The sequence below is a fragment of the Heterocephalus glaber genome, unplaced genomic scaffold (genome assembly GCF_053883595.1).
Source record: "Heterocephalus glaber isolate CG9 unplaced genomic scaffold, H.glaber_assembly_v1.0 deba00001577, whole genome shotgun sequence".
Classification (NCBI taxonomy): domain Eukaryota; kingdom Metazoa; phylum Chordata; class Mammalia; order Rodentia; family Bathyergidae; genus Heterocephalus; species Heterocephalus glaber.
In genome coordinates this window covers 15013822-15028326 of record NW_028258358.1, presented here as the reverse complement: position 1 = coordinate 15028326, position 14505 = coordinate 15013822, and the positions used below count along the sequence as shown (strand labels likewise).

The 14505-nt window shown below is 34.6% G+C and overlaps 1 protein-coding gene across 18 annotated transcripts in view; it reads left to right on the top strand.

The window, feature by feature from the left end:
- The window catches only part of Rbm26 (RNA binding motif protein 26), a 94316-nt gene that overhangs the window by 18022 nt on the left and 61789 nt on the right, over positions 1-14505 (top strand). For all 18 annotated transcript variants that reach the window (XM_087192977.1, XM_021258647.2, XM_004845219.4 and 15 more), the window contains exons 2-3: positions 8883-9001; positions 9853-9989. In XM_087192977.1, coding sequence (XP_087049103.1) covers positions 8883-9001; positions 9853-9989 — 256 coding nt within the window. The remainder of the gene's footprint in view (positions 1-8882; positions 9002-9852; positions 9990-14505) is intronic.

Below are 14505 nucleotides of genomic sequence, written 5' to 3'. Positions count from 1 at the left end.
GATAATTCCTTAGTAACTTCTAAAATAGTAGTTCTCAACTGTGGTGTGAGAATTCATGGGGGTTCCTAAATTTTTTGTGGTATCTTGTTTTCTTTTTTCCCAACTGCATGTGTAAGATCAGATTTCCTTCATGGACTTCCACCAACACAACAGATTGAGTGTAAAAACAGATGTAAGAATCTGTCTAACTTCCTGTATTAAGCCATTCATTTAAAGGTATTTGTAGTGTACAGTTAAATTAATGATAAGCATTTGAAGTAATTAGGAGTTAGATTGTGTGATGTTCATGTTTAAATATGTTTTGCTGGTCATTTTATTTTGTACAATGAACTGGTATGTAATAATTATTAATGAATGACTGTAATTACTATATACAAATGATCTTTTTTTGCCTTATTTCAGTAGAATGAAGCAGCACACTTTACTGTAGCAATTAAAATATTCAGTGTATTTTTGCAATGAAATTTAGGGGTTTTTTTTTTTGGTACCGGGGATTGAACTTGGGACCTTATGCTTGCAAGGCAGGCGGCAGAATCACTGAGCTAAATCCCGGCCCTGAAATTTAGGTTTTAAAAAGAATAACCCAAAACACTAAATATAGAACTGTGACTTTGATGCAAATTAGATTTTTTTATGAATATAAAATGAAATTTGGGTAGGAATTGACGTGGGTGTATATCCGTATTCTAAAGTTACTGAGTTAACATTTAAATTTAATTTTTAATTGCCACTACCACCTCCAGCTCCACCTTGGTTTGGGTTAAATTCTGTCAGTTATCTTCCACTGAATTTCTAAAGCCTTTAAAAAGCTTGAGCAAAATAAAGTTCTTTTTGAAATATTGTACCTAGAGTGTACTAGCTTTATTTTTTTGTCTCATTGCTATTTTAAAATCCTAAATTATAAAATACAGTAATATGAATGTGTTAGAGTTAATTGCAGCCTTTATTTTAGGGGCAGTTTGATTCATGTTATTTATTACTTAAGGAAATTAAGTTCTTTGGGGATGTTTTATTATTAACATTTGACTTGGCTTCTGTAACTTACTAAGTTTGTTATACTTACCTCTTCATGTGTAGCTGGAAGAGAGTAATCCCCTTAAATAGTCACATCTGTACTTTCAAAAGTTATGCATGAAGCTGGACTTCTTCAACCATACTGTTTTTAAAATAAAATGTAATCTTACTAGTTTCATACTTAACACAGTATATTCAGAGATAGATAAAGCTTCATTTTTATACCTTTAATCATTTTGTGAATGACTTTATAGTAATCTACATATTTAATTTGCCAAAGGACACTGAGATTGGAAATCCAAATGTTTATGGATATTACTTCATTTCACTGGAATCTTTTTCATGATGTGTGTCAATGAGGCTCTTACTCCAGGCCCTTGCTGTTGAGTTTTCTTGGTTTGGGTTGTCTTTTTCCCAGATAGCTGTGAAGTGTGCTTGCTTTTCATTCAAATCTCTGTCTAAATTCAATTGTCTGTTTAAATGTCTCATCATCAAAGTCATTCCCAAATGAACTTATCTAAGATCCTGTATTTGTATTTCTTCTCTCTCTCCCTTCCTCCTTCCCCTTTCTCTCTTCCTGCTCCCCTCTACTTACACATTTACTCTGAGTTATTTTTCTTCAAAATACTTGTCTACATAATAGTATATTGTATGTATATATGTATCTGTGTTGTCTGTCTCCCTCTACCCCCAGTGTAAATTCTGTGGGGCTAAGCACTTTTTTTTTTTCAAAATTGTATCCTCAAGACCTAAAACAGTGTCTGACACAGTAAGTACATATTAAATATTATTGAATAATGATTGTGATATTTGGAAGATAATCATCAAACCCAGCATAGTCAATTATTTTCTTATTTTGTTCATTAGAGTTTATGAAGATGAAAAATTGTCCCTGATAGAAATGAGATAATGATCTAATGAGATAGATTTGTCCATACATTTTCTCTTACAATACTCTCTCAGATACTTTTAGGCCCAGAGACTACACATGAGTAGTTCATTTTCAAAACTTTGTTATTATCCCCTTTTTCTTGTGATTTATAAAGAGATTTCAGTCCCATTTCTCAGTGGAGGATGGAGTATAGCTCCGACAAGTTATGTGTCATTCAAATCATAAACATGTCCAGTGTAGTAGCAACTAGTATAGTAAAATACCTTATGAACAGTGTTGGTGGCCATGGAAACAGCTTTCTAAAAGTAACCCCTTACTGTCTGAATATAATTTATTTTGACAGATAATTTAAAGTTTTTATTTCATTATCTTTGCATAGCAAGTTATTTCTAAATATTCAGCTAATGTAGCATTGGTACTTTGAATTAAAACAAGTGAAAAAAAGGACATGTTTTGTCTTCCCGTGATCCATAACATTTTGGTACATTATTGGTGGCTCAGATTATTTTGTATTCAGCTGTAGTTTGGAAGAACATAACTTTTGTTTTCAAAATATGCCAATTGCAGTGGAATGATGTACAGGACTTAAGAAAATTTGCCTGTCAGGTGCAAATTATTTGTTTTGATAGTAAATGTAAAATTATAAACATTGATTCAACTGTATAATTTGAACTCTAACAAATTTTTAAAAGTGATCTGCCTTTTAGACTACCTCAAGTACTTAGAATTTTAGTAGATCGTAGCTTCTTTTTTTTCCTCTCCCTGGTACTGGGTATTCAGCCAGTACAGAGCTTTATCCTGAGCTCTTTTTAATTTTTTATTTTAAATTTTGAGATAAGATCTCAGTACCTTACTAAGTTGCTTAGGCTAAACTCAAACTTGGTATCTTCCTGGCTTAGATTCCCAGAGTTCAGGGATTATAGGTGTGCACCTACACATAGAGCTGATACAGGTGATAGTTTATTTCTTCTTCTTCTGGCTGTTACTGGTTTTTGAATTAATTCAGATTACTTCCTGCAGGTGTGCAAAGATTGTTCAGCAGTTCTATCTTGCACTTTTATCAAACTGTAGTTTATAGACAGTAGTAATTATAGAAATCACAAGTCTTCCTTCAAAGTTTTAGCTGCTAACAATTTAATTTACTTTTTTAAAATTTTTGGTACTGGGGATTGAACTTGGGACCTTGCACTTGTGAGGCAGGCGCTGGAACCATTGAACTAAATCCTGGCCCTTAATTCACTTTTAAAGTGTCCTATTTTTAAAAAAATGTTACGAGTGCTCGCTTCTGCAGCACACGTACTAAAAATAATGTTATGAGAATGGAGTAGATTTGGTGTTTGATTAAGACAAATGGAAAATTACAAGTCATTAGAAAGGCCATTAGGAAGCTAAGATGTCCACCTGGCACTCACCAGGGGCCCATGTGGCTTAGTCTGAGAGAACTGGTGGGACTTGGTCTTGATATGCACAACTTCTGAGCAGCCCAGGTTACAAGTAGATGTGCAGTCTCTCTGCTATGCGCCACCCTCCTTGAGCACTCTTAAGAGAAAGGGCCCTGATCACTGACTTTCTTTGAGATGCATCCTTGGAAAAGTTTCAGAGTCTACAGTGCCTTGTGCCTTTTTGTGTTCACTTTTAACTGCTCACTTAGCTGGAGAGTACTGTTCCTTCACATATTGAGAGGTAAGCAATTCTTCATTTTTCATGTGTTTGTATCAGTTTTGCCCAGAAATTGTGATCAAAGTCAGAATATAGTATTGAATGAAATGTACTAATTTCTTGCTCTAAATCAATAAAAATGTTACATGGAAAAAACCCCTGAAAATTCATCACAACAAACCAGTGTAAAACCAATGTAGCATTTGGACCCAGTGTAGAGACTGAACAGAATAGTATTCTAATAGTATTTATTATCTATCAAAATGATTTCTAATAAACTGAAGAATGTTTAGCTTGATGTCTAGTTAGATTGATTTTTAGTTGCTTGTGCTTATTCATGTTACGGTCTCGTCTGTCATATAGTATTACTAGATTGTCAGAAGTATCTTCATACTTATTTCACCATAGTTACCATTTTCACACTCATTAGGAGACAAAAAAGTAATTTATCAAATTATTTTGTCTATATTTAAAAGAAAATGTTAGTACTGTATAATGAAATAAATATTTTACAGAAAAAGGTTTTTTTTGTTGTTTTAATCTCTTGTACCACTGAAATGAGGTCCCACTCACCTTTTAGGTTATAACTACTTCAAGTCTTTGTAAGTAAATGGAACTGGATTTCTGAGAAAAGGTGACTGATGATTATTGAGTAACAAATTACCCTGAAACTTAGAAATATAGTAGACATTTATCATCTCATGGTTTTCTTTGGATCAGGAATTTAGGAGCAGGTTAGCTGGCTTTTTCTTACTCAGTTCTTCCCAAGAAAATTGCAGTCAGGCTGCTTTTTAGGCCTGTAGTCTGTGGGACTATAGAATCTGCTTCCCAGCTCATTCATATGGGGCTGTTAGCTGGAGACTTCATTTCATTGTACATAGCCTAATGTTTTCCATTAAAGATGCTTGAGTGTCCTTGGAGCACAGCAGTTGATTTCCCCAGAACAAGGGTTGAAGAGAGTATAGAGGAAACCACAATACCTTTTATGACCTAGTTCCAGAAATAAGACCATAGCATCACTCTAGCCACAGCCATAATTTGTGTTAAAGCAAGTCACTAAATCCCATTTTCAAGTCGGGAATTTAGGCTGTACCTTTTGAAGAAGAATTTGACGATGTACTTTAAAATCAAGTGACATAAATTAAGTATCTTATAGCATATATGATAAATATTGTATTTGTTTTCTATTTTTAGGGACTAGTTCTCAACTCTATCAGACTTTGCAGCCTTTGTAAACAAACAGCAAAGCAAAATAAAAAGTTGAATCAGGCCAGTCTGTTCACTTGCAATCATGTTTTTCTGTAGATGATTCTAATGTGCAACCAAAGTTATTCACTGTAAGATGTACCTTTTGATTCTGTGATACATGTTACTGTTATATTTTTTTGTAAGACTGTTATTATCCAGATGTACATAGGAATTGAGATGTTTTGGTATATTATCTTTCAGTATTCTCTAGTTTTTAAAGTTTGTTTAGCTTTCTTTTTCTTTTTCTTTGCTTTGTGGTACTAGAGAGTGAACCCAGGGCTTGTGTACCACTGAGGTACATACCTAACCCGTTTTATTTTGAGACAGGGTCTAAGTTCCACCAGCTACCTTGGACTTACTATCTTCATGCCTCAGCCTGCCAAGTAGCTGGGATTATATGCATGTACTACTGTACCTGGTTGTGTTTATTATTTTATTACGATTTTGGCAATAATGTAGATGATGTGTAATATCTGTTTTGTGTTTATTATTAAAGTTTCCAACAGTTGTTAAAGAGCATTAAAATGAAGAATGACATACCTAATCTAGCACTCAGGAGGTTGTGGCAGGAGGATCACTGCAAGTTCAAGGACAGCTTGGGCTACATAGTGAGTTCAAGACCAACCTGAACTACATAGTGAGACCCTGCTCTCCCTCCAAACTAAAATAAGGGATTTCATATCAAATATCATGTATGTATGTTTTTTCTCTAATGAACTAGTTATCCTTTTCTCTGCTGTTCATAGTTATCTCTGTATTGTGATGCCCTACTGTCTTAAACACACACACATTTGTCACTTATGTTGCTGATGTGAAATTAAGCCATTGATTTTTGGCTGCCAAGTTAGGAAATTAAATTTAAGCTAGGTGGGATTTTGCAGAGCTGTTAAATTAAAGGAATGGTGGAAGAAAAGGTGTAAGTACAGGAGGTTGAGGAATTAAGAGGCTTCTTGAAATGCAGTAAATGGTCTTTGAAGATTAAACTAGACAGGATAAAGGATAAGACAGGTAGTTAGAGGAACTGTTTGGGCAGCAACTAAAGCTATAGGGAGGTGGAGATGTGGAGAGTTTTTTAAAAAGTAGTCTTGTAGATAGTGGCTATAACTCTAGGTGTTACAGAAATAAGTAAATTGGAGGTCTGATTTCTCTGTACATCATTATAAGAAGGAGTTTAATGTAGTGGTTAAGAATATGGGCTTTGACCCAATGCAAAAATGGTCATCTGAAATAAAAAGATACTTCTCAGATGAAGAATTAGAAACGGCTAATAAATACATGAAAAAATATTCAACATCACTGGTCATTCAAAAGATGCAAATTAAAACAATGCTGAGATTCTATCTCACTCCAGAAAGAATGGTTGCTGTAAAGAAATCAACTGATAACAAATGCAGAAGGGGCTGGGGAGAAAAAGGAACGCTTCTCCACTGCTGGTGGAAGTGTAGACTGGTGCGACCACTGTGGAAATCAGTGTGGATATTTCTCAAAGACCTAAAACTAGAGGTTTCTTTTGACTCAGCTGCACCTCTTCCCGAAAGAATTAAAAACATCATACCACAGTGGTATATGCGCACCCATGTTTATAAGCAGCACAGTTTGTAATAGCTAAATTTTGGAAACAGCCCAAATACCCATCAACTGATGAGTGGATAAAGAAGACGTGTTTTTTATACAACGGAGTACTACTCTGCCATAAAGAAGGATGAGCTTCAGACATTTATAGCTAAATGGAAGGACCTTGAGACCATACTCTTAAGTGAAATAAATTGGATACATGTTTAAATACCACATTGTTTCTCTGGTGTGAGAAACTGAATATGGAAATAGGGAGTGAGATGTATAATGGATATTGGGAAATGGTAAGAAAGTATTCAAATGGGAAGGGGAATGAGGGAGAAGGGAGGGAGAAAGGAAGGAAGCAACAAGAAAAAAGTGAAAATAGGAAAAAAATGGAAACAGCTTTTGTATATAGGGAGTGGAGAGGGTTTGAGGGGGGAATGGGATAAAATAAAAAAAGACAAAAAGTGATGGTGAAAAATGGTAAAAAAATAGTATGGACTTTGAAGTACATGTTTCAGGTTTAAATCTTTAGTTCATTTACTTAAAACTATGTGGTCTTGGGAAATCTGCATAGGTTTTTTTATTCCAAGCTTCATTTCTTATCAGTAAAATGAGAGCTTTATAAAGTGTGTAGAATTAGGAACCCAGTTTATGGCACAGACCAGGTTTATAAAATACTGGTGGTTAACAGTTGCTATTTTATTATTTACTCTGACTTGTAAATTGATAGTTAAATACAGAACAGTATAAAAGTATCTGCTTTTGAATTGGATGAACATAGTTAAAAACATTGTTGCTCATATTAAGACCATTTTCGTTCTTCATGTGGCTGATCACTTCCCCCACATAAGTAACTAGTACTTAATCCTTCCACATATGTATTATTCAAACATATAATCTGGGTACATGATTTTTTTCTCTCGTATACATAAACAATAACAAGCTTTATAAACTTGTTTTCTAACTTGCTCTTAAAATTTGACAAATTGATTTTACTACTATAACAAAACTTTTGTCAGGTTTTTTTTGGGGGGGGGGTACTGGGATTGAACTTTAGGACCTTGGGCTTGCGAGGCAGGCAGCTGCACTACTGAGCTAAATCCCTGGCCCACTTTGTCAATTTTTTGTTTGTGTCTTTTTGCTGTACGTCATTCCTGTGTGTGGTTTTAACTTTTCCAGTCTTCCTTAAATGGGCAATTGCATGTTTTGATTTTATAATTAATATAATAGTAAGTAGAGTTGTTGAATCAGATTGCGTTTGTGACCTTAACATTGTCAGGCTATTTTCCTTATGGGTTACCAGTTTTCTTGTACTGCTTTCTTTCTCAGTCTTGCCACCAGAATAGGATTTTACTACCCTAATAACCAAAAAGTGTTTTGTGTACCTTAAGTTTGGATGTCTGTTACAGATGAAGTGAAATTTTTACTTCTATTCAAGTGTCATTTTTTTTCTTTTTTGTGTGTATATATCCTTTGTCTATTTTTCTATTAAAGTATTGGTGTTGGCCAGGTGTGGTGGCACACCCCTGTAATCACAGCACTTGAGAGGCTGAGATGGGAGGATTGTTACAAGTTTGAGGCCAGCCTGGGCTACATAGTGAGTTGAGGGTTAGCCTAGATTACATAGTGAGACCTGGTCTCAATAAATAAATAAATAGATAAGTAAGTAATGATTTTAGTTGATAGAAACTCTACATAATAGGGGAGTTTGCCTTTTTGTAAGAAGTTAACTATTTGAGTTTTTTTCTTGTTTTTCTTTTGACTTTCATTCTGAAAAATTTTTTTAATACAGTCACATTACTGTAGTGAGGGATGGATTTGTTTCATAACTCAAAAGGTCTTCATTACTCCAGTTATAAAATAACTCATTTTTCCTCTAAAAATTAATGGTTTCATATACTTTTATAGTTTTGTACTTAATTCTAATATATGGATTAAATTATGAATCCAAGTTTTCTAAAAAGATAACTGCCAAGTTGTCTGAATACCATTTACAGTTCATTTCTTTATTGATTTGGATGCCATCTTAATAAAACACAAATTTCTGGTATGTTTGGGTATATTTCTAGGGTTTCTTTTCTGCTATTTAATTAATAGATGTTTATGTTTTTAAGAAATGAAGTTGGGTGTGGTGCCTGTAATCCCACCACTCTCAGAGTGAGGCAGGACGATCAGGAGCTTGAGCTGGACAACTTCATGACTTAGTGAGACACTGCCTAAAAATAAAAATGTACATGAAAAGGACTGAGGATATAGCTCCACGTAAAGATCCTGTATTCAGTTCCCAATACTGAGAAGGGAGGAAGGGGAATGAGGGGGATGGATAGGTGGATATAAGATACATTGAAGAGAAAAACATGTCTTTAGTACCTTCCGTGAGCCAGGTGCTTTTTATATATATTAAATCACTTAACTTTTTCATTCCAAGTAACTTTGTAACTGGAATTTATAGAATGTGCAGGTATTTATGGTTAAATGTCCTTTAATACTGCTTTTTTTGTTTGTTTAGTTGTGATGCAGATCCATCAGCCCTAGCAAAATATGTTCTGGCTTTGGTAAAGAAAGACAAAAGTGAAAAAGAGTTAAAGGCATTATGTATTGATCAGCTGGATGTATTTCTTCAGAAAGGTAAGATCTTTGGTTTTAAAGTACTATTTTACTTTAAAAAGTTAAAAATTAGATTATCCAGAGTATTGAAGGAACTTAGTTAAGAGATGGACTGTAATTGTAACAAAGCTGAAAAAACAGTATTATTATTATACTTGATCTTAGCCAAAAGGCCAAGAAGCAATTACACAGTATTATTATTGATTATATCTAGAACTTAGTTAAAATGGAAGCTTTCTCTCATTAATACGCTTATTCCTAAAAGATGCTGATTTCTTTATTTTTTTCTTTCTCTTTTCTTTTCTTTTTTTTGAGACAAGTTCTCAGTCAGGCTGCCCTTGAACCCACTGTGTAGCCCAGGATGACCTTGAACTCACTGCAGTCCTCCTGCCTCAGCTTCCTGGGTGCTGAGATTACAGGCATGCACCCCTACACCCAGCTATTTTTTCTTATATAATTAAAGAGTTCAGAAAACGATATGTTTATTTCAAGATAGTACTGGTTGGGAAGCTACTTTGAATTTTGTGTAGCATATTCTTTTCAACTTTTTTGTGCTTTGCCCGCATCTAGATTATTTGCTGTTAAATACCGGGTGAGCTGTGTGGAAAAGACTGGTCATAGCTAGAAGTGACTAACTGCAGAGGCTCTGGCCATTCCAGTCTCTACCATCTTGAAAACTGGATGAATGAATCATTACCATGGAACTTTTGCCATTTTGCACTGGTTGAGAAGCTGTTGATCTTAGTATTATTTCTGCATTTATAATAGCCAAAGTATATTCGATTATATTAGAGGTCTGATGTGTAGAAGTAGGGAATTAATATCCTATAAAATGTTTTTTAATCTGTTGTTCTTTTTTGTTTAATTTTTAGAGACACAGATATTTGTAGAAAAACTTTTTGATGCTGTGAATACAAAGAGTTATCTACCTCCTCCAGAGCAGCCATCATCAGGAAGCTTGAAGGTAGAATTTTTTCAGCACCAAGAAAAAGATATAAAAAAAGAAGAGGTAAGAAGTTTTGTTGTATCTTACAGATTACAGTTTCTTGAAACATAAAAGAAAGAAACTAGTTTTCTTTATCTTTGTGTTAGGAATTTTCAAGATACTCTTGAGTTTGATTTCACTAGGCACTGGGCATTTAAGTTTTAGCATGTCATATTCATGGCTGTGCCTTGTACCTTAGTCACTTTCTTTGTCCCCGGGAAAAAAATATCTGACACTAGCAACTAAGAGAGGAATGGTTTATTTTGAATAACGGTTTGTAGAGAGTTTCAATCAGCTGGCTCTAAGGCAGGACAGCATGGCATAGAGGCATGGTGGAAGAGAAGCTACTCATACTATGGTGGTGGGGAAGCAGAGAAAGTCAAGGGAGAAGCTGGATAGGCAGTTAATCCTTCTGTGTCATACCCCACTAACATTGAGGCAGCTGTCAGCCCTATGATCCAGTCACCTTCCAAAAGGCCTGCCTATGATTGCATGAGGCTTTAGGGAAATATCTAGAAATCAACCATAACAACTTGTAAATGACAAAGTAAAGTCAGCAAAGGTGTATGAGGTGAAATCTGGTGGATAATAGGCATAGGCTTCCAAAGTTCTTGGAATAACAAAGGATGAACTTAGTTCTCCTAGCAGTGAGTTGTGACAATGCGTTAATCAGGGAAGCTTGTGAGAGACTCAGTGCCCAGGGCTTGTATTTGGAATAGACACCTAGTATATACCAAAGTTCCAGACTCCCAAGAAGAAAGCAGATGTTCAGCCAAAACTATATTTCACAGTTTAGGCCAGCGAGCCATTCTTCATCAGGAAATAGTGGGAACCCTCCCTCTAGAAATGAAGGGTTGCAGAAGCCAGCCAAAGACCAACATTATGAGGAGGTCCTTCTAAGGATAGCTGTCTTAGGCAACTTTTTTTTTTTTTTTTGTTACCAGGGATTGAACTCAGTACCTTGCACTTGTGAGGCAGGTGGCGGAACCACTGAGCTAAATCCCCAGCCAACTTTTTTTTTTTTTATCACTTTTTCTGCACATTATCTTATAGACACGCAGTCTAATTATTTTTGTTCTGTGAAAATAATTAGAATGACAGAGTTTTTTCCTTTTATCCTTCATGCATTTAGTAGGGGGAATCTATTTTTTAAGGTAGTCAGATTTAAGGACTTTTATAGGAGAATGGAAATGACTTCTAACTTTAAAAAATTTTGTTTTTAATCTGTGGCTTTTAATCCCTATTTATATGACCCTTACTTAATAGTCATATAGTAATTTTAAGTTTTCAATTTGATGTTTAAAGATTATAATTCTGTTAGAAATTAAGCTGTAACATTTCCGCATTTACTGTAGCTTTAGGTTGAACAAATTTTGGTTAAAACATTGGCTTTATAAGTCACTGTTATGTGACATTGGAAACCTAACTTTTCCAAGCCTCAGTTTATTCATTTTAGGTGGGAATATTACAGGATTGTAGAAGGAGTAAATAAAATAATGTACATAAACACTTGGCATAGTAAGTTCTCATTATATTATAGCTCTTGTCAGTGTTGAGAGATTATTGTACAGAGAGAGATGTGGTTATAATCTTTGTTTTTTCCTCTTTCCTAATTTCCCAGATTTTATAAGCAGTCTAGTTTATAATGTAGTAATGTATACATATATAATTGTCAAATATATTTTTATCTCTGAGTATATTCACATATGTGTATATTTTTTGTACACCCATTGCCCTTTCCCCAAAACTCTTCAGGGAAAGACCAGATAGATGGATGGATGGTTGGACAGAGGGTTGGATGGATGGGATGTATTTATTAGTAGTGAAGAGACAAAAGAGATACTGTGTTGGGAATTGCTTGCACCACATAGAGATAATAAGACAATTTGTTTTTCCTACTGATAGAAGTTTGGGTTATTTAGAATTTTTATATCTTTTTGATTCAGTTTTAGTAATTAATATGTATCAAGGATTCTGTCTCTTACACATTTTCCTTATCAAAGTACAAGTTCTTAAAGTAGGTATTGATGTTCTGGATTTCTACAGGATCCATTGTGATTTTACCCTTTTCATTCCTAATTGCATGGATTTGAGTCTTTTCCCCTTTTTTGTTAAGGTTGGCTAAGGGTTTGTCAATTTTATTTAATCTTTCAAAGAACCAGCTCTGACTCATTGATTCTTTGTATTGCTTTCTTAGTCTCAATTGCATTAATTTCTGCTCTGATCTTTATAGTTTCCTCCTTTGTATGCACTTTGGATTTAACTTGCTCTTCATTTTCTAGAGGCTTAAGGTTTAACATCAGGTAATTTACTTCAGCTTCCTGTGTTTTTCTGATGTGAGAATTCACTACTGTGAATTTCCCTAGTAAGACTGCTTTCATTGCGTCCCTTAAGTTCTGGTATGTTGTATTAGCATTATTGTTTAATTATAGAAACTGTAATTTCTTTAACTTAATCTGTGACCCATTTGGTTGTTCAGGAGCGTCTTAATTTCCATGTGTTTTTTGGTGTCTTTTGCCATTGATTTACAATTTTATTGCACTGTGATCTGATAATATACATATGATAATTTGAAGTGTTTTGCATGTACTTAAGCATGTTCCATGAGCTTGTACATGGTCTATTTTGGAGAAAGTCCTGTGTGTATTTTATAGGGTGGAACACTCTGTAAATACCTACAAAGCCCATTTATTCAAAGCTTTGGTTCAGTTCTGATATTTCCTTGTTGATTTTTTTTGTCTAGTTGATCTGTTTGTGACAGTGAGGTATTGAGGTTCCCTCATTACAACTGTATTAGTGCTTATTTGGTTTTTCATGTCCATTAATGTTTGTTTTATATAGTTAGGTGTGCTGCTGTTTGGTGCATGTGTATATTTGTGATATCTCCTTCTCTTGGATTATTCCCTTAACAAATATGAAGTGACTTCTGTCTCTTCTGATCAGTCTTAGCTTGACATCCACTTTGTCTGCAAATAGAATAGCTACTCTTGCTTTTTTTCTGGGTTCCTGTTGCATGGAATATTTTCCATTTTTTGACTTTCAGTCTATGAATTTCTTTTTGAGTTAAATGTATTTTTTGTATGTAGCATATTGTTGGATCTTGTTTCTTGATCCATTCTATCAATCTGTTTATTTTGATGGGTGAATTGAGACCATTCATATTGATGGTTATAATTGACATGTAATTGACTTACCCTGGTCATATTATTTCCCTTTGTTGGTTCCCTTTCTTTCCCCTCTGTTTAATTGCTGGTGTTTCCTGGTGGGTTCATTCTTTTGGGATTTGTAGAATTGTTGTCTTTGTTGTGTTTTTCTAGAATATCCTTCAGAACTCTTTGGAGTACTGGTTTGTTGGTGCTCATGAATTTCTTTGGGTGTTCTTTTTTTAATTTTTAATTTTTTGGTACCAGGGATTGAACTCCAGTCCTTGTACTTGCGCAGCAGGTGGTGAAACCAATAAGCTAAATCCCCAGCCCTTTTCGGGTATCTTATTTCTCCATCAATGTTTCTTCATCAATTTTGAAAGATAATTTTTCATGGGTATGTCAGTCTGAGTTGGAGGTTGTTTTCTTTTAGGTTTTGAAATACTTCACTCCAGGCTCTCCTTGACTTAAGGTTTGGGTTGAGGTCTGCTGTGACTCTAATGGGCTTTCTTTTATAGGTTATTTGTTCCTTTTCTTGAACAGCTTTTAATACTAGTTTTTGTGTTGAATTTCTGGAATCTTGACTATTATATGCCTTGCTGTAGATATTTTTCTGATCATGCCTAATTAGAATTCTGTATACCTCACATATCTGTATGTCAAATTCTGTTTCCATGCTTGAGCAGTTTTCTGCCATTACTTCTGTAAATAGGTTTTTTATGTCCTTTGTGTTATCTTCTGATTTTTCATTGATTTTGATCAATCTTATGTTACAATTCTTTGCATTGTCTAGCAGCTGTTACATTGATTTTTTTTTTTTTTTTTTTTTGTGCCCCCTTGCTATTTTTAAGAAGTCTTTCAGGGGCCGGGGATTTAGCTCAGTGGCACCACGCCTGCCTCTCAAGCACAAGATCTTGAGTTCAATCCTTGGTACCAAAGGGGGAAAAAAAAAGAAGTCTTTCATTTGATTATTGATAACTACACACCTGTCTTCTAGGTCTGATATTCTGTCCTTACACTGGTTGATTCTGCTGTGTATATTTTCAATAGAATTTTTAATTTCCTGGATATCTGTTTGAATCTGTTTCGTAGAATCTAGTTCTTTCCTTTGTTGGGCATTCATGGTTTTCATCATTTTCCTAAGCTCCTGTATTTTTTAAAATCTATATCTACTCTAGCTAGATTCACCACCTATATCCTTCATTATGGCCATCATCTGTTTAGTTATCTGTGAAATTATTTCTGATTTTTTTTTTCTAGAGCCTCATTCATCTACTTTACTTTCGCTGCTACTCTCAGAAAGTTCAGCTGGGTGGCTTATGATTTTTTTCCACCTCAGTGCCTTTTGGATTTGCCTTGGGCAAGCTGAAAGTCTGGGGTTACATCTTGCTTCCATG